This window comes from Equus quagga, chromosome 13, assembly GCF_021613505.1.
Source record: "Equus quagga isolate Etosha38 chromosome 13, UCLA_HA_Equagga_1.0, whole genome shotgun sequence".
Lineage (NCBI taxonomy): Eukaryota > Metazoa > Chordata > Mammalia > Perissodactyla > Equidae > Equus > Equus quagga.
In genome coordinates this window covers 57,187,407-57,210,909 of record NC_060279.1, presented here as the reverse complement: position 1 = coordinate 57,210,909, position 23,503 = coordinate 57,187,407, and the positions used below count along the sequence as shown (strand labels likewise).

Here is a 23,503-nt window from a genome sequence, read left to right as displayed (position 1 = left end):
CTGAGATGTTACAGTTACACATTTTCATACAATATTTTTCATTTCTCTCACCCGGTGCACATTACAGATGTTTGCTGGAATGATGCATGGGTGAATAGAAGACATCTGAGTGTTCAAATGCATTTTCTGAAGTGGTTAATTGTTCCAGAAAGTTTTAGGCTCGTTTTAAAAACAGAATGTTAAGTGTGTATGGCTGTTTCATCAAGTTACAAAACTGTTTACACCTCTAAATGCTCCAGAATAAAATATGGAAACAGAATTTTATTTTCCCAGTTTATGACCCAAATCATAGAGCCAGAGAAATGACAGGATACATTTCGGCGCTGTCCATCCGCCTGACTGCAGTTAAGAATCTGTCCCTGTTCCCATAATAAATTCAATTTGGAGCATGTAGAATTTGGCAGCAACATTTCACTACAGGCTGAGAGTTGGCACATGAGGAGAACACCCAGGGAGCCATGGTGAGGACTTTGAAAAAAAGATGATAGAAGGAGAAGTTACCGTTTAGGATGTCATTGTGTGGCATATGTCTTAAAAGAGAGGTTTCCGAAGCGACATGGCAAGCACATGCTGCCTCTGCCTCCTATTCAATTGGCTTTTATAAATTGCAAGATTAATCACCAACAAAAGGGAAGGGTTTGGTTTCCTACTATCACTGTGTATAACTTTCCTTGTTAACCAACAATCTTTCAGCGCAGAAGTTTCTAGAAGGAATTGGAATGCTGTCTTCCTGCTTACAGTTGAATGGCTAGATGGTACAGTTCATTATTTATTTCCCCCAGAGCTGGGTTGGAGAAAAATTCTCCATACACAGGGTTAAAGAAACAAGCTGTAATTTTGACTGATCAGTGTTTAATCCTCCTCATCCTGCAAAGACCCCCTCAGGCATCCCTTGGAGGGCTGGATATTTGGCATGTGTCTTCTATAATTAAATAGCAAAACTGGAAAATTACTGGTAGGATTTAGGCCATCTTTCCCACTGGGGGAACTTGCTTGAGGCCCTTTAGGAGACATGAATGTTGAAGACTATGGTCTCAGTTAGAGAAATGTGAGGAAAAAATGCATTGGCTCCCTCTGTTTATTTCTTAGCTTTTTCCTTAAGCACGCTAGCTCTGTGCTCTGCTGTAACTGGGGGGAAAAACCACAACAAACAAACAAACAAACAAAAACCTCTAGAAGTACTTGCCAGTCATGTACAGAGGTATCCCAGAGCGTTGTTTCATAAAACTAAAAAATCACGGATGCAGCATGACATATTTAAAACATCCAGGGCCAGATGCTTCAGCTTCTAGTAAGCGATAATTTAAACGTCAACAGGTTCTGCAGGTCTTCTGAAATTATTGCTCTGCTACTCAACAACAACCAAAAAAGGTTGTCATGGTAACACCTGTGCCCCCATTATCTCTAGTATTGCCTAGTACTTGGGTGAATTAATAAGGAGGATGAGGGAAGATGGGTCGAGGGTTTCATTTGGTTGAAATAATGAAGGCAGTTTCATCGTTGCTATGACCTATTAGACTTAACGGTCTTTGGAATGCGTGAATGTTTAAGTAAGACATTTTCAGATGATAATGCCAGACACTGTCCATGAATTGTATGTACTGACCTTGGATCAGTGTTGCTAGAAGGTCAAATCAAAAGTTTGAAGATGAAAGTAGGAGGCCAGGAATGCACGCCTTTCTGAATTTCAGCTATTGCAAAGATCCTGCTGCCTTCTTTCTTCCCTGTCTGCTATTGCAATGCTTATTCTCTGAAAATGTATTGCAAATGACTCTTTGCAAATGGGGTTTGTGTTCTTCTCATCATAAGGGTTTTAGCTTTTCCTGGATGTACATTTTCACGCTGCACCAAACCTTTGTCTGCCTGTTCAAGTGTCAGCACCAACATTTTTCTTTCTGAATAATGTGCAGAATTGGTGTGCTGACTTGCTCATAAAAAAGTATAGCCTAGCTAACAGAACTGCGCTCCCCAAACCCCAACATCTTATTTTCCCGAAGGCCTTTCATCTTAGTTTGTCAGCAAACTGGAACCTCTAACCTGACAGTGTAAAATTTTTGATGGTTAATTTTGCTAGTAGTGTTTGCTGTCATTATAGGGGGAGAATATATCGGTCCTGCTGCTAATGGGAGGAAACATTCAGGTATGAAAACTGGCAAATGATGCTATGAACCTTCTGCTTGTTAAAATTCCAAGCAGCACATTGGCAAATTTCACTTAACCAAGAAACTAAATGCAGAAAAATTGGTTTATTAAAAGCAGAATTCATCTTGGAATTAACGTGTTCATATTGACTTGATACTAGCAGGATGAATTGTGGTGACAGGGATCATTTTTGTTGACAACAGCTGGAAATACAACAGCTATATTATTATAATTAGGATCAGCATCAAGTTGGATTATAATAGGGGCTTTCTTGGAGAAATGGCACAGTGTCAAATTTATAGTCACTAGCTAAATGAGTCTCTTGTATCCTCAACAAAGGGACAAAAACAGTTCCAAATGAAAACACAAACAGAGAATCCTGTTGTTATATTTCCTGGGTATTACTCAGGGTCCTATTTATCACACACCAACACTTGCTGCTTTGAAGAAACATTATCCTGCAAGGTTTACACTTTTCAATTTGCCTCCGTGGTCTGCATTCTGCATGCATTTCCATGGAGAAGCCTACACCGCAGATTGACTAGAAATCTTTTCTGCTGCAAGATTAACCTCAAAGCATCCATTTTTCCCCTCTCTGGGTAATTACTTGACAAATGCATCCACAAAACCTCCACACACATCTATTCCAGTGTACAGGTGCATCAACGGTCTTGAATCACTATTAGGAGAAATATCATCCTTGACGGAGAGTAGTGCTGCCTTTTCATTTCCAGATGTCTAAAGTTGAAGGATGTGGATTTCCCAGCAAGCCAGACATCAGGCAGAAATATCGTGGATGAGGATGTGGGTAAAAGCTTGTATTAGCTCTGTTGCCTTCCCCAGTCCAGTAGTTCAACTTGGCAAGTGTGTGGGATTTACCTAGGCTGGGGGATGTGGTATTCATTTGAATGCTATCCATTCGAATAATATTGAGAAACTTGTGCTGACAATGTGCCCAGTGCCTGACCTTGTGCTTACTACATCAAACACGTTTTATTTTTGAGCCCACAGCAATTTTATACCACAGAGGAAACTGACATGAGATGGACTGGATGGGAGAATGCGAGATTGTGTATATGTGTATTTTCTTTTGTAAGTTGCTTTCTTATTAAGGACATGAACATATTGTTACACTTGGAAATGTCTATTTGTATTTTAAGCTCAAATTTAAGGAAATATACTACTTTTAAAACCATTAGGCAAAACTACATTTAGTTATAAATTATAGCATCCACCGCCACTTAAAATTATGAAAGACTAGTTTATTATCATTTCTCATGCACACACACAAAATGTGCATATAATAGTAGTGAGAGTAAGCTCTCAAAAATATCAAGTGTCAATAACTCTTCTATACTCTTTGCAAAATTATTACATTTAATTATCTCAACAAGCCTAGGTTGTAACAATTAGTATCACCTTCCCTTAAGGATCCGAAGCCTAGAAATGTTTTATTATTTGGTCAAGGACACAGAATTAGTAAAAGTTGGGAGTGCGGGGCTAGCCCAGTGTCATAGTGGTTAAGTTCACATGCTTCCCTCCAGCAGCCCAGGATTTGCAGGTTTGGATCCCGGGCCCTGACCTATGCACCACTCATTAAGCCATGCTGTGGCAGCGTCCCACATACAAAATGGAGGAAAATTGGCATGGATGTTAGCTAAGTAACAATTTTCCTCAAGCAAAAAAGAGAAAGATTGGCGACAGATGTTAGCTCAGGGCCACTTTTCCTCATCCAAAAAAAAAAAAAAGTTGGGAATGGCATGTAAAATATGTGTTCCAGTTCTAGACACTTTGACTCCAAATTTACCTTCTCAGTCACTCTTCTATATTTAATATGATTTCGTTTGATCCTTACACAAAACTTTGAGGTTTGCAAAATAAAAATTATTGTCTTTGCATATGAAAAAACTGGATTGTGGAGCATGTAAATGATGGAAATCCAGCCCCTTTCTTCTGCCTCAATGTTTAGTAATATGATGGGATGCCTGTTATCATATTATAACGCCAAGTTACAATAATCAACAAAAATAGATATGATCATCAGCCTTGTAATGGTAAACTCCCAGGGAAATATTCCCAACTTTCATTTAACAAGAAATTATTGCCATGGGCCTTTATGCAGTTTGAGTGATTATAAAAATACTTTATAAACAAATCTGAGTAACAGCTCTTCAAAGAAATCATGATAGAAATGAATGCTTCCATGGAGAAGGTGTGAAGTTAAAATTTTAAAAGTTCAGTTCCAGTGACCATAGTCATTCTTAACTATAGCTTCACATGGGAATTGCCTGAAAAGATTTATAAAAATACTTCACCACCATCCCCATAGATTTGAAAGGGACCCCAGAGATCTAAATATTTTTCAAAGCTAGATTTTGATATGTAGGCAGAGTTGGTACTCCCAGGCTTAGCATGTGGTAATTTCTGTGCTAGGCCCTTACATATGTTATTTTGATTAACCGTCACAATGACTCTAATATATATTGTAGATTGGAGATCTGAGGCTAAGACAGATTAATTGATTTGCCCTCAGAGACAGAGGTAAGTGTCTTTTCCAACAGAACCTTTTCCAACAGAAAAGGTTGGAACTCTTCCGCCCGCAAAGCTATTTAACCCACGCCTCTCTGCCCCAACCCAGCCACCCCACACATATATCCAGTGATTTGTCATTGTTAGGAAACTATTTAGATTTCTTTTTTTTTCTCTTGAAGGTATTTCTTAAATTAAATCACTCACTGGAAGGTAATTTTGGTGATGACAAGAAGTGTTGACTATTTCTTCTTTTTTCCAGTGCCTAAGTGGTAACTGGAACGGAATGCTCAGTCTCCTTAAGTTAACATCATACTGAGCATAGACTTTGAGTTTATTTTTCTGATAATGTGCTGCTTTATAATGGAAGGAAAGCGTTTCTCCTAAAAAAAATGAAAACAACACACAAATCAACAAAAGAAAGGAAAACAAAAGCTTGTTGCATGATTTTCTGTGCAGAAGAGTTCACTCTTTCTCGTCAGTCTCTACACTCTGTCACTTCCTTCAGTAGCTCTTGAAACTTTTTCTCACTGTTCATTCTTTTTTAACTTTTTCTGAACTATCTTAGACTTAGAGAAAAGTTGCAAAAATAGTTTTTGTATACCCCTCATACAGTTTACCGTCTTTCATAAACTTAGTATAAATATCAAAACAAGAAAGTTAGCATTGCTATCCATTTTTATTGTCATTACCCAGGGTTAATGTTTTATCACCTCTTAACTGGACTGCTGTAACCTCATAACCAGTCTGCTCTCCTCATCTTTTACATTTCTACTTCCAGTTAAATCTGGGAATGCTAACAGCAAGAAGCCCGTAACATAAGATTGATCTCTAACTGACTTTTTTTCCCTCTATTTCCTACAGAATAAAGCCAACGCGCTCCATCTTGGCATTCAAATGCCCCCTGTATTCTCTTCTTAGCTTATGTCTCCAACCTTAGCTTTGATGACTGACTTTTCTAGTCATTGCTTTTCCTGAAATCTTTTTGCACTTTTATCTTTCTGTCCTCCTTTTACCTGGAAGATTTTTCCTCCATTTCTTCTCCATCCCACACAATCTTCAAATAACTGCAAATATTGTACTCTTATGTGCTCATTTTCACCAGCTAGTTGATGAGTTACTTGTGAAAGTGAGCCTTTTTTTTTTTGGATATTGTTCTCAGTGTCTGGTGGAGTGTATTACACAACTGGCCTTCTGTGCATTTTTTTCCTAACTATAGATTTGTAGAGCCTCTGAATCATCGTTCCGAGTAGAAATTCCAATTTTACAGAAGTATCAACTACTCAACAAATATTATTGTTATAGTTTCATGTATAGGGACTGCAATTCAAAACGCTTGAAAAAGATTTTGATTGGCAAGATCTTGCGAAAGCCATGCTTATTTCAGAAACACAGAGGTATGCTGCTCAGATCCACCCCATCCCCCATCCCTTCAGATCTAAAACCCTCTTCTCCCAGCTGCTGAGAGTGTTGATGATTGACAACTCCAGGTTGATGCTCCCTCAGCTGGTGAGAGCTGCTGGCCCAAGGCCAAGGCTCCATTCTCAGGGGCCTTCCCACATGCACTAAGTGGTCAGTGCTGGAGTATAAAGGCCTGGCGCCATTTCCTCAATGATCATCCCGTCTCTGGACTCCCCAGCGAAGTCCACTGAGGTCTTTGTTGTGACTGCATCACAGCTCAAGTCCTCCTTCTACCCAATATTGTCCTTTTCCCTTCCTCACAGATATTGATCAAAGAGCACTCCTCAATAAAAATTCTGTAAACTCTCTCTCTCAGAGTCTGCTTTCTAGAAGACTCACCTGCGACACTTACCTATCATTCCTCATTACATCATCAGGTAATTTATTCATTCGTCCATTCATTCCGTCAGTAAATACATGTTCAATAACTATTAGATGTCCGACACTTGCTGGATGAAGACGACGTCGACCTTACCCTCATAGAACACGATTCTTGTTACCACACCAGACTTCTCCAATTGCTCCGCAGTTTCAGCCGTACCCAGAATTTCCCACATTCTCTCTGCCTTTACTTATGCTTGACTTATGCTTAGAATGCCTTCCTTGCCCTTCTCCTGGTTAAACTCTACCTGTCTTTAGTAATTTAACTTGAATGCAACATCTCTCAGAGAGCTGTTCCTGACCAGCCCGTCTGAGCTGGACTAAGTGAGGGATCCAAACTTGGTGCTTGGCAGACAGCTGAATTTCTAGGTATGCTTGTTTGTCCCCTCCTCATTCCTCCTCCCACCAAAGTGTAAGATTGTACAGATTCTGTCTTATTATATATACTTCATATCAGGCAAGCTGTATGTGCTCAACTGCTGAATGAATGAGTAAATAAAAAATAGAAAATTAATCTGAAAGAAAAGATGTTGATTCTATTATGCATAAGGTCTAATTACTTAAAATGCTGATTAATTGGTGGTTCCAATCTAATTTTATATTCTGAGGAATTAAATAAAATGGCATAAATATTCCTTTGATATTTCTATGCAGCCTTTTTTCAGCAGTCAGTTTTTCCAGGTACATTCAGTTGTGCTTTTGCAAAACTTAAATGGTACATGTTATATCATACTATTTACCTTATGTTTCATATTCCTTTGATATGTTTCCTTTGCATATTATTGAAGCCCACATGAATCTGACCAGTATCTTAAAAACGAAAACTACAAAGGAATCTTAAATAAAACAGACTCTAAAAGAGCTATCTTTATATAGTACTCCAACCCAGCAGTACTCTTTCTTTTAAAAGACTTGGATATTGTTGAAGTTATAAGAGTAGTTTATCTCCATATTTTAAAAGAGATTTCATTTCCTCCTTATTCCCACACATGGATTTCTGTATGATATACTTGGCAAAATTTAGCTTTTGGCAAAGAATAACGTGTTAATTATTATCTTTCTCTCTCTGTCTCTCTCTCTCTCTCTCTCTCTTTTTTTAGGTACGTCTGTCACTAATGTAACAGCTACCGATGCTGATGACCCAGTTTATGGAAACAGTGCAAAGTTGGTTTATAGTATCTTGGAAGGGCAGCCTTATTTTTCCATTGAGCCTGAAACAGGTTTGTGGCCGAAATTTTAAATTCTATTTACCATGTTATTGCTTGAGGGAAACACTTTTCCTGGGATGTGGATTATGAAATGTTATGGTAAGTACCTCACTGCCAGTATCAATAATATTTGAATGCGTTATTCCTGTACAATGTGAGGCACATGGTGAGCCCAAAAATTGTTTTGATGCTGATTAAAACAAATTGCAGACCCTTTGTAGAGTATCACCTATTTAACAGATGGCCTGGCACCATTTTTCATCCTGGGGGAAAAATGTGCTTATACATTAGGCAGACTTAAATATCAGATTTAAGGATAAATTCAGTTATTACTTATTGGCTGTGTGATACTTGGCAAGAAACATTTAGAAATCTTTCTAAGTTTTGACTCCCACATCTATGAAGTGGGTCTGGAACCTACCTCATAGTGTGATGATGAAGATCAGATGAAGTGATAAATATCAACCCTACAGTGCATGACATATGGTAATACATCAATGGATGCATATTATTATATTTGCTATTTGATTCCTCATTAGTAAAACAGGATACTGATATCTACCCGCTAGAGTTCTTTATGAAGCTATTATTATTGTCAATATCAAACCTATCCAATATCTGGAGTCTGGTGGTACAGATTTTAGAAACCATTAAATAAGTTATTAAAATAAAAATCATTTTTTACTAATTTGGAAAATAACTTCATAAAATAACAGTTTTTGTAAATAAAGATAAGTCTTTTTATTGTTTAATTTTAAGAATATATGAAGAGAGTAAAGTCATTTTGTTGGACTTTTCATAATCTTGTAGAGATATTTTTTGTAGTACATTTAAAAATTGTTATAAATAACAATATCCTTTGTGTGTATTTTTCTTCCATATCTGGCTGTTTTGTCTGCAAATTTCCAAAAAGAAAAATTCAATATACAGCTACATACACGTATAGTATCATTTCTTTGATTCATGAGTTTTCAGTATTATTGAGATAAATTTCTATGTCTTACCATTGAGTCAATTATTAATTAAATTAAAATTTTAATGACTCTCTTTGCTTTTTTTTTTTAATTCAAAGAGTAAAATCCTCATGCATTTAAAAGTGAGAAAAAGTACATTTATGCATAAATAGATCAGGCCTTAAACTTGAATTAAGATTTGGAAACACGAAAGAACTCTTCTCAAACACATTAATTAGGGACATCATTATATATTCTTCCTCAGTGAAGAAGGGCAGCCTGTCATAAACTTCATCTGGTTTGGGCTCCTTGAGGACCCTGGGGAAGTGACAGAGGAGACAGTCATCTCTGGATTTTAAAGAAAAAGAAAAAATCTGCAGATGTCCTATTACTTGGCCAAAGTCATAGTAATAGAGTTGGGAACAGAACTGGGAGTCCTACTCAGGTCCTTAATTTCAAAGCCACTGTCAGGTATCTTTGAACGTCACTTTTCATGCGCAAGAATTATGGTACAAGGGCTTTAGTAAAACAGAAATATGTGGATTGTGTAAGCGGGGCGGAATTGTTTTCTCCTTTCCTCCTTGACTCTTTGTTCACTTGGCTCTTTTTGTTCACCATCCTCAGTGTAATATAGATATTAATCCAGCAAATACTCATTCAGCATTCACCACGCACTGAATTAAATGTAAGGAGACAAATGCAAGAAGGCTAATCTCAGCCTGCAAGTATCTCACAATCCATTTGGAAAGATAGCTTCTTAATTTCCACACAAATGCAAGGAAGCATGGTATGTGATTTGAATAATTTATATCTCGGTAATGAATTACCCTGAGGTATAGATAATAAAAGCCGCCTGCTAAGTCAGAGGGTTTCGACACTTTTAAGTCTCCCTGATATATATTGCCATTTGCTTAATTAAATATTGTCAGCAACATTTAATATTTACATTTTTACCCACTCTAATGAGTTGTCTATCTCCAGACGCATTCATTTTAGCTTTATCGCTTCTGATTTGACAGATACAAAATTATCTGATGTATATTTTACAAAGATTATTCTGGTACTATTGTGGAAAATGTAATGGAGAGAAATGATACTTGAAGAATGTACGTAGTGGTTGCTTAATAAATATTGGTTGAATAAAGTTAAAGTTTTTAACTAAAGTAGACAATGCAGAATGAAATAGAGGCAAATTCAATAATCAATAAAGAGTGAGTTTAAGTTCTTTAGCTGAAACATAATTATGTATGAGTGAAATGTAAACATTTTTGTGTAAATGCCTGCATAATTACGGTTGAGTGCGTTCAAACGAAAGCAGAGTGTTGGTTGTAACCACGGAATCTAAATTTGATTCTATCTATGAGGCTTTTTCTCTTTTTAAAAAAAAAATTCCGAGACTGGTATGAATGTGTGTGTGTGTATGGTGGAGGAGGGCGTAAGTGCTATGCAGAATCAGATTAAGAACACTTTTAAAATTTTGAATTAGAAAAACGTAGGAAAAAAAGTACAAAGACCATTGAGTATTTGGATTTTTTATTTTGTAAGCAAAGGGAAAGTAAATACGCTTTCTGGTGACCAAAAGATGTGCATCAGTTGTGTCCTCTGGTTAAACAGATGCTGAGACAGAGTTAGGAGAACAAGTGGCTTCTTGGGGATTAATGACTCTGAAAGGTAAAAGAGGCACCATCTTATTCAGTTCCAGCTGCTATAACAAAATACCATAAACTGAGTAGTTTATAAGAAACAGATATAAATTTCTCTCAGTTCTGGAGGCTAGAAGTCTGAGATCAGGGTGCCAGCATAGTTGGGTTCTGGTAAGGGCCCTGTTCTGGTTTTCTCCCAGTCTGGATTGGCTGACTTCTTGTATCCTCGTGGAAAGAGAGCAAGCTAGCTCTTTGGCCTCTTTTTATATAGGTGCTATGAAGGCTTCACCTTCATGATCTAAATGCCCTCTATGGCCCCACCTCCAAATACCATCACATTCGAGATTGCATTTCAACATATGAATTTTGGGAGGGACACAAAGGTTCAGTCCCTAACAGGCATGAAACAAGTTAGGAAGGGAAGCCAGTCATAGTCATACTGTGATGGAGATCTGATCCTCTTGAAAGTTAAGAGGAGAGGAAGTAAGATAAGGCAAAGCAGATTTGACAGCATCTTGGCCAAACCCATGGGGGTCCCTGGAGCAAAGATTTCTCTTAACAGGATTCCTGTGTTGCACATAAATGGCGGGGCTTTAATACTACCCATCATGCTTAGTCATTGGCTTGGATGTGCCTGGGAAGAACAGAGCCTTGCCTTGAATCATAAGACAATCCTAAAGATGCTTCAGCTGAAGGGTGCCAGCTAACTGCATTTCTAGGCAAATTCTTTATTTTTTTAAATTCCTTTTATTAATCTATATGTATGGTATATTATATTAAGATATTTATTTACTTTTGAACCATCCCTGAATTATTGTTTTGTTTATGATATGCTATTCTGTTCATAATAATGTCATACAGTGTTGTGGTTAAGAATGTTGACTCTGGAACCATACAGCCTGGCTTCACGTTCTGCCTCTGCTAGTTGCAAGCTGTGTGATTTTGGGCATGTTATCTATCCTCTTTTTGTCTCCATTTTTAATAATAATACCTTAGTCAAGTTCTTTCTTGAAGAAAAATCTGAGTAGTGGGCCTCTGTGGCTGCCACAACATGTGGCTAAAACAAAAGAGAAAATAACTTTTTGCTCTATCAAATCAATGAATATAATGTTTAAAACAATAATATTCAGGATAAGCACATGCTTGGTGAATTACTCAGTCAAAATTTGATAGTAGGAGTGTTAATAGGTACATTTATTAAAAAATTTTAAGGCTATGTATCAAAAACATTAAGAATATCCACTAATTTTGACCTAGGAATTTGAATTCTAGAAAAACAAAGAAAATGTCAGGGCTGAGCAAAGACTCCTTACATAAGACTGACATGCCTCTGATAGCATCCCAAATAGGTTGGCCCTTTACATGATTGGTCTGTTCATGACTTCAGGAAGTGACGCAGCATAACTTAGAAAATAGTGACTGAATACCAATACTCATTGCTATTGATGTGGGATCATCCCTCAGTTCCTTTAAAAAAAAAAAGAACGAGGATAGTGAAAGTTGTACCTTGGTAAACAATTTTGAAAGATGACTTCTCTTTAATTTTTTAAAAAAATTTTAATGACAATGTTTTTAGAGAAGTATTTGGTTTATAATAAAAATGAGAGGAAGGTACAGAGATTTCCCATATATTCCTTGCGCCTACATATGTATAGCCTCCCCCATTATCAATATCACTCATCAGAATGGTGCACTTTTTACCAAGGATGAGCCTACATTGATACATAATAATCATCCCAAATCCACAGTTTGCCTTAGGATTCATTGTTGGTTTTGTACATAATATATGTCTGGACACATGTATATGACATATATCCATCATTATAATATCATACAGAGTATTTTCACTGCCCTGAAAATGCTCTGAGCTCCTCCTGTTTATTTCTGCCCCCTACCAACTCCTGGGCACCGGTGATCTTTTTATTGTCTCCATAGTTTTGTTTTTTCCAGAATATCAGATAATTGGAATCATAGATTATGTGGCCTTTTCAGATTGCCTCTTTTCACTTAGAAATATGCATTTCCGTTTCCTCCATGTGTTTTCAAGGCTCGATAGCTCATTTCTTTTAGTCACTAAATAATATTCCATTGTCTGCATGTATCGCAGTTTATTTATCTGTTCACCTACTGTAGGACATCTCAGTTTCTTCCAAGTTTTGGAAATTATGAATAAAACTGCTCTGAACATCTGTGTGCAGGTTTTTGTGAAGATAGACGTTTTAAACTCCTTTTAGTAAATACCAAGGAGCAAAATTGCTGAATTATATAGTATGAGTATATTTACTTTTGTGAAAAACCACCACACCATCTTCTGAAGTGGCGGTACCATTTTGCATTCTCACCAGCAACGAATGGGGATTTCCTGTTGCTCCACATCCTTATCTGCATTTGGTGTTGTCAGGGTTCTAGATTTTGGCTTTTCTAATAGGTGTATGGTGGTATCTCATTGCTTTAATTTGTATTTCCCTGATGACATATGTTGTGGAGCATCTTTTTATATGCTTATTTGCTCTCTGTATATCTTCTTTGGTCAGGTGTCTGTTAAAGTCTTCGATACATTTTTCAGTCGGGTTGTTTGTTTTCTTAATGTTGAGTTTGAAGTTGTTGGTGCTATGGATTCAATTCTGACTCCTAGCCACCCTACGTACAGCAGAGCAAAACCACGTCTGATCTTTTTGCTCCATCCTTTCACCTTCCGTCACTATATCAGACAATGCTCTTTGCTATTCACAAGGTCTTCATGGCCAATTTTTCTGGCACTGGGTGGCCAGGCCCTTCTTGCTAGTCTATCTATCTTAGTCTGGAAGCTCCACTGAAACCTGTCCACCATGGGTGACCCTGCTCGTATTTGAAATACTGATGGCATAGCTTTCAGCATCACAGCAAGACGTCTGACCCTCCTTATAGGTTTTTGGATTTGATTTGCTAATATTTTGTTGAGGATTTTTACATCTATGTTCACGAGAGATACCGGTATGTAGTTTTCTTTTTCAGAATGTTCCTATCTGGTTTTGGTATTAAGGTAATGCAGACCTCCTAGAATGAGTTAGGAAGTATTTCCTCTGCTTCTATACTCTAAAAGAGATTGTAGAGAATTGGTATATCTTCTTCACCGTATGTTTAATAGAATTCACCAGTGAACCCATCTGGGCCTGGCCCCACTTCCTTTTTGTACCAGGCATCTGGCCTTACCAGCAAGGGTCAGACTTGTAGTTGTAACGATCAACCTTGTGACAGTGAGAATTCCCTCAAAAGGCTGTGGGACTTGAACACATTCACAATATTTAAAAAGAAGAAAATTGCCCATTGACCACTGTCATCAAATCCTTGATGCTAGAATATTTTCAGTAAGGAAAATAAACCAGAGCATAGGAGACAAGAAAACCTTGATGTGTCTTCTTTCATCCTCGCAAGAATGCTGAGAAAAGAACTCTGAAATTTGGAATAGATTAGTTCTACTGTCCCCTTGCCTGGTACATTCCAACTTTATGGATTTATTTTCTGTTGCCATAACACATTAATCTCAGGGAGAGCTCCTTCTCTTGTTTCAGGTATAAGCTTATTATCTTGTTCAAGCTTATCATAATCAGTAATTATCTTATATATTGACTTGTTTATATTTTTGTCAGTTATCATGCAAGAATGTAAAGTCTGTAAAAGAATGGGGCTCCTTGATTTGTTCGTTTTGCATCCATATGCCTAGCAGAGTGTTTGGCACCTAGAAATCTTTTACAAAGTATTTTACGGGCCAGGCCTGGTGGCCTAGTGGTTAAGTTCAGCATGCTGGACTTTAGTGGCCTGGGTTCTGTTCCCAAGTGCAGACCTACACACCACTTGTCAGTGGCCATGCTGTGGTGGCGGCTCACAGACAAAAAGAGGAAGATTGGCAACAGGTGTTAGATCAAGGGAAATCTTCCTCAGGAAAAAAAAGAATCATTTGAGATAAGAAGGCAAGAAGCAAAAAAGAATCAAAATAAGGATAGAAAGGGAAAGGAAGGAAGAATGAATTAACAGAGAGAAAGAGAAAAGCTTGCCATAGCTCATAGAAAAAATGTGTGATGAACTCTGTAGAGAATACTATTTGATTTCCTGTTTATAATTCTTCTGTCAGTTCCTCTGGTGGGAAGAACACTTCTTCAAACTTAGATGTAATTTTTGTTGCTGTTCTTGTTGGGATTCACTTATGACAAAAATTCATGCCGTTTCCAAGTTTCATACTATGTCCCAAGTGTCTAGCCAACACGATGCCATTCTTTACTTGCAAGAATGAGCATTGAGACTGTTAAACTCTCGCCCAGATTTAGTTCTAGATCACATATTGAGATTGAAAAGTTCAGGGGCCATGACACCAGGAAAGAATGGTTATTAATATATCTTCCTATTCCAGAGGTCATGGTGATAGTGATAATACCACTACTACTACTACTAATAAACTACAACAAACAAAATGAAAATATTATTGTGTTTCTACAGTCCTCTCAGTTTGACAGAGCACGTAATCAAGCTGCAGAGGGAAAGATTTCTATCTCCATTTTGCAAATGACGGAACTGTGTTTCAGAAAGCATAAGGTAAAATGCCTTCCCCATCTTTCAGTCAAAATCCCAGTCAAATTATAACAACAACAGAAAGAATAAACACAACAAGCATATAAACCACAACAACATCATTTATTGAACACTTATTGTCTTCTTGGCATTGTGCTAATTGGGTTTGCATGCATTATCAAATTTAATTTAATTTATTCCACACGATATTTTGAGATAGGCACTAATGTCATCTCAGTTGTGCTGATGAGAAAATAGACAGAATTGATGCATTTCTTGCCCAAGGTGTTTGAAGCAAGATTCAAAGTGAGTCTGTCTGATTTCCAACTCCAATTTTTCAACATTCTCCTGTACCCCCGTTTGACTTCCAGGCAGTGTAGCTCATGCCTGGGGCTGTCATTCATTTAGGAAGGACCCATAGAACTTGTGAGCAGGCCCAGGTCTCCTTTACGCATAGACATAGGAGGCACTTTGGTGTCAGAGAAGATATGAGGCAGTAGTAATTCTAAAATGAATTGTCATTTTTGTGAATAGCTTCAAAAGGCTGAAAATAGCTTATTCAAATTCTATTAATATTTTCTTTTTTTGTTTTCCTCTTCCAACCACCCTCAATACCATATGTTTGCTTGTCACATTTTGGGCACAGACAGGCAGAAATGTGGCATTTCTTTAAAAACCACTAATTTGAGGACAGCACTACGAAAACAGTTGCAGTTCATCCTAAGTGATTGGAGATGGAAAGTCTAAATGAAACACAAGGAAAGTGAATAATAAATGCTTAATTATCTAAAGAAACCAGGGTAAAGTTGCAGGACAGTCTAAACTTTGCTCCAGGCAAGTGAGAGTATGAAAAATGGCCTGCTTAAAAATAAACTAACTTAATTCATTGACCTTTTTTTGAAACTCAGAACATCTTTCTTCATTGGATACAAATAACATTTATCTCGGTAGAACCTGTAAAAATGAGCTGAGGGAAAAATACTCTTTGGGACAAAAAAAATCCATGTAATGAATGGTTCTATTTTATAAAAATCAAGATAATGCGCAGAATCTTCATGGAATGCCTTCATGGAATTGAGTCATTTTTAGGCCTTCTGTGTCAAAGTGATAAATTGCAAACACACAAGGTCTCTTTTCTAATCAGGATTGCCTAGATAATCATTTCCACTGCCAAAGGGACTGACCGGAGATTTTTCTTAGTGCAGACCTTTGAGAAGAAATATTCAGATAAACTCACGCTAGCAAAGCTAGGAGATGCATTGAGAAGTGAAAATGTCTTTGTAATTCACATTAATCAATATTTAGTCAGCATCTACACTCTGATAAAATATGTTCTAGGGCCTGAGGGTGCAATGTAGTGTATGATACATTCTAAAAAGAAATATATATGACAATCAAAATGGTGTGACAACATAGGACATATGCCAGAATTCATACTATACGGATGGAGAGGGGCGCTAGCCCATCACACTTGAATGGAAAGTGGAAAGTGAGGAAGCCTTCTTAAAGGCAGGGACAACAAAGGTTGCATCCTGAAAAATTGGTGGCACCTTAACAAGTGATTGATGTGGAAACTGTTAAATAAGGCCTTACAGTAAGAAGAAATGAAAGGATGTGTGGTTGGGGAAAAAAATGTTGGACATTGGGGCGATATTGAAAAATTAAATAGTTTCACCTACTCAATGGTATCAGAAGATTTTTCCTTTAAGAGATTTTTCTATATAAAATAAATTTAGTCTAGAATTTAGAAATCCAAACTGTTGCTAATTTTCTGCATGATTTTGGATAACTGTCATCACCTCTCAGGACTAAGTACCCACTTTTAAAAATACTGATAGTAATGCTATTTCCAATCATTGATCATACTGGGGAAAAAACACATATTCCGTACTTTGCTCTTGATTGTCACAAATTAAGAATATCTTTAATATTATTAATATTTATATTTTTATTGACTCAAACAAAATGTGATATTGTCCACTTAGAAAGGCCAAAGCTTTTGCATTAATGGTAGATGGAAAATTCCTTCAGCAATGTTAAATACAAAACACTCATTTCTATTAAAACCCCTGGATTTGGAATTGAAAGTTTGATAGAAAGACAGAAGTGACACAGAGAGGAGGGCAGCTGGCTTGACCAATTCCCTAGGACAATTATATCATCGAGGATAAAAAACCTCTTTCTATGTACTGGCCCAAAACTGGGGTATGTCCACCCATCACACAGCTGGCTCACTTTTAAAAATCACAGAACACCCTAGATTAGCCCCACCCATGGAGTAGATGGTCAGTGGTGGGGAAGGCACAGGGATGGCTTTTTCCGTAACATGTGCAGTCTCTTCTAAGTCTCTTGGAAGAAGAACAGGGGTTCTCCCTAGAGAAGTCAGGCACGGAGCCAACAGACAGGAGGATTTGGGAAGGAGCCAAACAGTGCTTTGCTCACCTGTGGGGATATCCTCCTAATGCCCTCTTCATTCAATTTCTGTTTTCATTACGCAGTGAAGGGCAGAGATTTCTATAGTTTTTTTGAGGGAAGAATACAGGCAGACAATCATCCCTCTCAAAGATCACACACACATACACACACACGTTCAGAACAACTACAGAGGGGGAAAAGTATAAGTGTGTGAATCTATCCTTGTTGTAGTCCAAAAGAGAGTATAGAAAAAGACAGTTACTTTTCTCATGTTCCTTACATTTCGAGTAGAAGAACCACTAGTGGATACTGAGTAAAAATCATAGGCAGCAAAAAATTATGTGCCAGTGTCTTTGCATTCTTATTTAATCCCTATACCATGTAAAGAAGCTATTTTAAAATGTTATTAAAGATGAGTATTAGGAAGACCCTTGAAGTTTAATGATGTAGCCAAACTCAGACAGGTGACAAATGTTGGTACAAATAACTCACAATAAATATTTGTTGAACAAATGAATGTATGAATGAATTAACGAGTGAGTAAATGAGAATCTAAAGTGTGTAATTTCACCTGTACCTAAATTTAAACCTCATTGTGTTGTTTAGTTCAAACTAAAAGATTATGATGATGAAAAAATTTAATTTTAAGTAGATCAAAGTTCTAATATGCTCAGTATTTACAGATAGTATTCCCAACAAAAGCAATCCCTCCCCAGTTTCATCGATGATTAAATCTTCATATCCCAGTGAGCATGACAGCTGGCTGCTTGCACACACTGACTGATTTATTTCCCTGCTTGGAATCTCCTGTGGGAGGTAAAGTAGGTTGAGTAAGTGTTGTGGTCCCATTAATTGTTTTATGATTACTAAAAATAATCTCCCTACCCACGCGCATAGAACAATTAAATATACTTGGCTAAGTGGAAAGTAGCGTGACTGTCATGTTACGTAGAACTTTGAAGAATTTTTTATCCCAGAGGGAGGAGCTGTCCAGTGCTGACCATAGCTGAGGTTGAAGGGATATATTTTTAGCGAAACCAATGTCTTTGGATGTGCGTGGTGAATAGAAAGACTATGACTCACAGAGGCTCCTTAACACGTAATACTTGCTGTCACACTGAGGTGCTTTGGGATGGGCTTAGGTGGAATTAACACAAACACTCACTCCCGAGTGATACCCATCCAAACTAAGTAGAACAGCTAGAATCAGGAATTTTTCCCAGTTTACTATGTGTCATGTCCCTGCAGAATTACATTGTAATTTCTATTTCAATGGTGAAACTCTTTCCCTCCTTTGAAATATAGCTTTTCATTTCATTTGGACTGCTTCAAAATGACTTGATGAAAGGACAAAGATGTGCTTTTCATTGATTTTATAGAGAAGCATGGTTTATCTAAGAATATCAAAGATTAACCAATATCCAAGAGGAGTAAATTTGTGACAATCCCTTATATACTCAAAAATGCATTATATATATTAAACCTTTGGCATTTTTATTTAAAGATAACAAGTTTATTTGTGTAGTTGCATCTCTCCCTCATCCTTATGGCCTAACTCTTCATCCCTAGCACTTAGGATTACCTAAGATTGTGTTGAACATATTCCTGGTGCTAATTGTTTTTAAATGTTGTGGCAAATGTGACTTTAGATACAACTCCCCAAAAGAAGGATCATGCAATGTTTTAATGTGCCACTTTGGAAAACAGAGTTAAATATCTTGAAATATTGTCTGTGATTATATATATAATTATTGGAATTTCCATGAAGAGGATTCACTCATACTGGACACCACTCTTCTTTATGGCAAAGGCAGTCTCTAAGATAGGCCCATGTGTATGAATAGCAATCCACAAAGAGACTGGAAGTAGGAGGAACACACAAATACTCCATCTGTTTCTTTGTAGGTCGAATTCCAGAAACATCCTTGTGAAACAATTTCCTCTGGACTAAAGCTTGAAAGAGCACAATTTTTCTTTTTGAGAAAGACTATTAAGAGAAAGAGTTTTGACCATAATTGCTGCGATTCTATCTAGTTTTTACCGTGCTCGCTAGTGCCTCTCATTGTGCCCACCTCGTGACGGTTGTTCAAGAAACATGTTATAAATGAACCAGTAAACGTAGATGATTAAATCAAGGATGCGCATGGTCAGAAAATGGGTTTCTTCGGAAGGATTTAGATGCTGTCAATTTCAGATCCCAGGGGATTTGGGATTTAAAAGATGGATGCTTCTAAGAAGCTTAGAATATATCTTTGCATTCTTTTCTCATATTCAATATATATCAGCTTCTGATCATCTGACACACATCTGGCACAGATCTTAGCTCAGAGGCAATCTTCCTCACCAAAAAAGTGAAAAAAGAATAATCAGTCTCTAGAGAATCAGTCCTTCATTGTTCAAAAACCTGTGGAACTTTCCACTTGGGGTGAAACCCTGATTCAGAAAAAACTTTGAGTAGCATAAGTACTGATCTATAACTTACATTCGTTCCCTTACAGTTAGAAAATTTTGTGGTTAAAACATGGCAATAAATGGTTATACACATGTTTAATCTATATTTATAGAAGAAATGTAGTTTTCAAACTCTTGCATGCCTGTTACTGTGCTCAGATCAAGTGAAAAACAGAAAAATTTTGAGTTCTCATAGGCATGGACTAAGGAACATGTGGCAATATAAATAAAGTAAGAAAAAAATTTTTTAATGACTTCAGAATTATACGAGTCACTTTACAATTTGTGATTATGTGTAATTTTCCATTCAAAATCTTAAATGTGATTATTTTATTACCAGCTAGGCTGTTTTATATGACCATGAGGAGCAGAAATGTGCAATTCAGTAAATTAGTGATTTTAGTGTTCGTAAGGTTAACAGGGTTGAGCTGGTTAGTAAATGTAAACATAGCCATAATTAGATAGATTTTTTTTTTATATATATCTGGAGAGTTTCTTTAAAAGTAGTTTCTATGTGTGGTAAAATTTTATTGTGTGTGACAGAGTACTATTGGAACTTTCCTTTCCATCCCATTAACTTTAATAATGTTGCTGTGGTATTATCTATCTTAAAAGCCAACTTGACCTCTGGCACCTGTGGATCTCTTAAAGACAGGAACTGAGATGGCCTAATTGTGCTATTTAATAACAAATACATTCGTGAGCTATAAATGCAAATAATAATAATGACTTTACACAATGAAACAAAATGCAAATTGGATTCCTTTACTCACATTCTCAGCAGAGTATAAATTAGCAACCTCAGACACAAATAATAATAATAGAACACACTTTCTATGTATCAGGCCTTGGATAACAAAGCCAGAACATTTAGTAGTTGAAAGAGCTGCGATCAAAGCTCGTTGGTCCTCAGTTCCTCCTTTGCAAAACCAAGTCAAGGAAAGATGTAGCCCCATAAAGTTCTTAGAGGGCTAGCTTTGCTCTCTCTGTGACTTCAGTCAAGTCATTTGAGTATAGATGCCTCCATATCAAAGTAGCATCCTTAGCAGTCACGATCTGTTAACTTCGCAAAATCATATTTTTAAAATCTTTCCCTCATGAGGTAACTGTTTGAATAAGGATTGTTAATAATCAAGTAGCAAGAAAATGTTTGTAAGTGTGATACTGTGTACTTTTTCTCACTATATATATATATATATATATTTCTGTAGCTTTTCTAAAGTAGATGGAAGGAAATAACTCCCCCCCCCCCCAAGCCCCCTGTGTTCCATTTTCTATCCATCAGGTATACCAAATTGCAGTAGTAAAGTGCTAGAATTGTCATAATGGAATCTATTCTGAGATGACATCACTTTCTATCACATTTGAAAATAGATATGGGGAAAAACACATTTAAAAACTGCATTTGTCTTATTTACATTTGATATGAACTCTAAAGTAACGTGCTTCCTGCATTCTGGAAAACAGTTATTGAAGATTGTCATCTTAAGTAACTGAAAAATAGGTTGAGAGGAAGCAAAAAGACCAACAAAAGCTCTGTGTTACATATAAACATTTATTTATAACACAGCTAAGCCTTTGAAAGATCACTGTGTTTCTGAGAGAGTGAAAGATTCAAGGTGATGACAATGTGGTTTAGAATTTCAGGGGAGACAGCATGGTATGTGAAATCCTGAATGAGAACTTTGGAGTCAGAATATCCACTTCTGTATCTACCATCCCTAGTTTATGTCCATCACTAAGATATTTCATATCCCTGAACCTTACTGACATCTTAAGGATGGAAGACCATAGCTGCTTTTAGAGTTCTTCTAAAGTTCAGATTGAGTTAACATATTCAGTGGGCTCAGCACTTAATTTCCATTCAACTGCTTGAGTTCCCATATCTGAAAAATTTAGAACTTCCATTGAAGGGTGTTAATCCCAATACTACCCCATTAAATCTTGCATTTCTCAATAGTGGGTCACAATAACTGAAAACTGTTGGTAACATAGGTCATTGACTTGAAAATAAATTTGGTGGAAAACTGAGGTTTGTTCATGTTTAATACACAGGAAAAACTCGCCCTTATCATCTTGGTGGGGCAGCCTCAGAATGCAGGACCAGAAGGCCCACTGTATATTCAGATCCCTAAGCAACTGAGGGGGAAATGGCATTTTCAGAGCCGGCTCCCACCTCACCCACAGTAGGTCCTGGGTTTTGCCTACTTGTTCCACCATTCATGGTTGTCATAATGACAAAACAGTGTCTTCCTCTGTGCTGACTGCCAACACCTGTCTCTGAGTCAATTTGTCTCACTTTTCTAAGAAACCGTTTCAATAAATGTCAAGGCGCAGAATTTCTACACGTGCAAATATTTATGTAACCGTGAGAATAAGCACAACAGTAATTCAATCCTAAGGTATTCAGAATGTTTCACAGGCATAAATTAATTACACCACGTGGCTCCCTGTTAAGTGGAGCACTACTGCGCTGGCTCTTGAGGGTTCTGTGGCCAGAGTCTTCCATTCTAGAGGTGGAGAAGTGGGGAAAATCAGCTCTAATCCGATCTCCATCCATCTTCAGAAGTCTGCAGATAGTCATTTACTTTTATATGGGATTCCTCACAAGCTCACATGAGAAAAAAGATATTCGTTCATGTATTGAGTCATTGAAAAATATTAAAATGTACTCAGAGACTACTGTATGTCAAGTTCTGTTCTAGGGGCCGGGGGAACATCAATAAACAAGGAAAGTCAATTTGTTTATTGTCTGTCTGTTCCTGCTAGAATACACGTGGGGAGAGACTTTGATAGCTGGGTAAGGAAGAAGAGGGGTATAGCTGAGAGTGGTTATCATTTTGTAAAGGCTGGGCAGGGAAGCCTCACTAATAATCTAACATTTGACTCGATGTCACAATGCTGCTTTTACAAATGAAGAGAGGATCAAAGAGATAAATTGACTTCCTCATGGTCACACTGCCTATAGTATGCACCCGGGATACAATAGTTGAGATTTTAAGTGTAGGACTGTTCTTTGCCAACACAGAATCATGGACATCACTTCTGTCTTTATGGTGTTTAACAAGAGGTTAGTTAGAAAAAAGATATATACACATTTTTTTTTCTTTTTGCTGGGGAAGATTCGCCCTGAGCTAACATCTATAGCCAATCTTCCTCTTTTTTTTTTTTTTAAGGAAGATTAGCCCTGAGCTAACATCCGTGCCCATCTTCCTCTACTTTATATGTGGGACGCCTGCCACAGCATGGCTTGATAACTGGTGCATAGGTCTGCTCCTGGGATCCGAACTGGTGAATCCCAGGCTGCAGGAGCTGAGCCCATGAACTTAACTGCCATGCCACCAGGCTGGCCCTTTTCATTTTTATTTTAATGTAAGTTGCCACCACAGCATGGCCCCTGACAGATGAGTGGTGTGGTTCCATGGCCAGGAACCAAACCTGGGCTGCCGAAGTGGAGCGCACTGAACTTTAACCACTAGGCCATCAGGCCTGGCCCAGTCATATATTTTTGGAGTGAAAAGGATTACAGCAGAATATTTTTATATAAAAGAGGATTCTTAGAGCCTTAGAGAGTAAATTTTGATAGAGAGGGGCAGGCCAGTTCGATGCTAAAATGAGTACATAAGCACAGATAGGAAACAAATTTGGTATGACAGTGTTATGATAGAGTGATGCATAAAATGATAGCAGGGTTCAAAATAGGAGGGGATGAATTTGAATTTTAGCAGGAAGTTGCTCTCACCTGCCTCGTCTTTTGGACTGTGAACTCATCCAG

General features: G+C 37.4%; 1 protein-coding gene across 1 annotated transcript in view; it reads left to right on the top strand.

Annotated features, from left to right (window-relative positions):
* CDH8 (cadherin 8) overlaps nt 1-23,503 on the top strand; it is a 312,610-nt gene that overhangs the window by 127,986 nt on the left and 161,121 nt on the right. Inside the window, exon 3 of the mRNA XM_046683356.1 lies at nt 7,614-7,733. Within this exon, the coding sequence (XP_046539312.1) occupies nt 7,614-7,733 (120 nt within the window). The remainder of the gene's footprint in view (nt 1-7,613; nt 7,734-23,503) is intronic.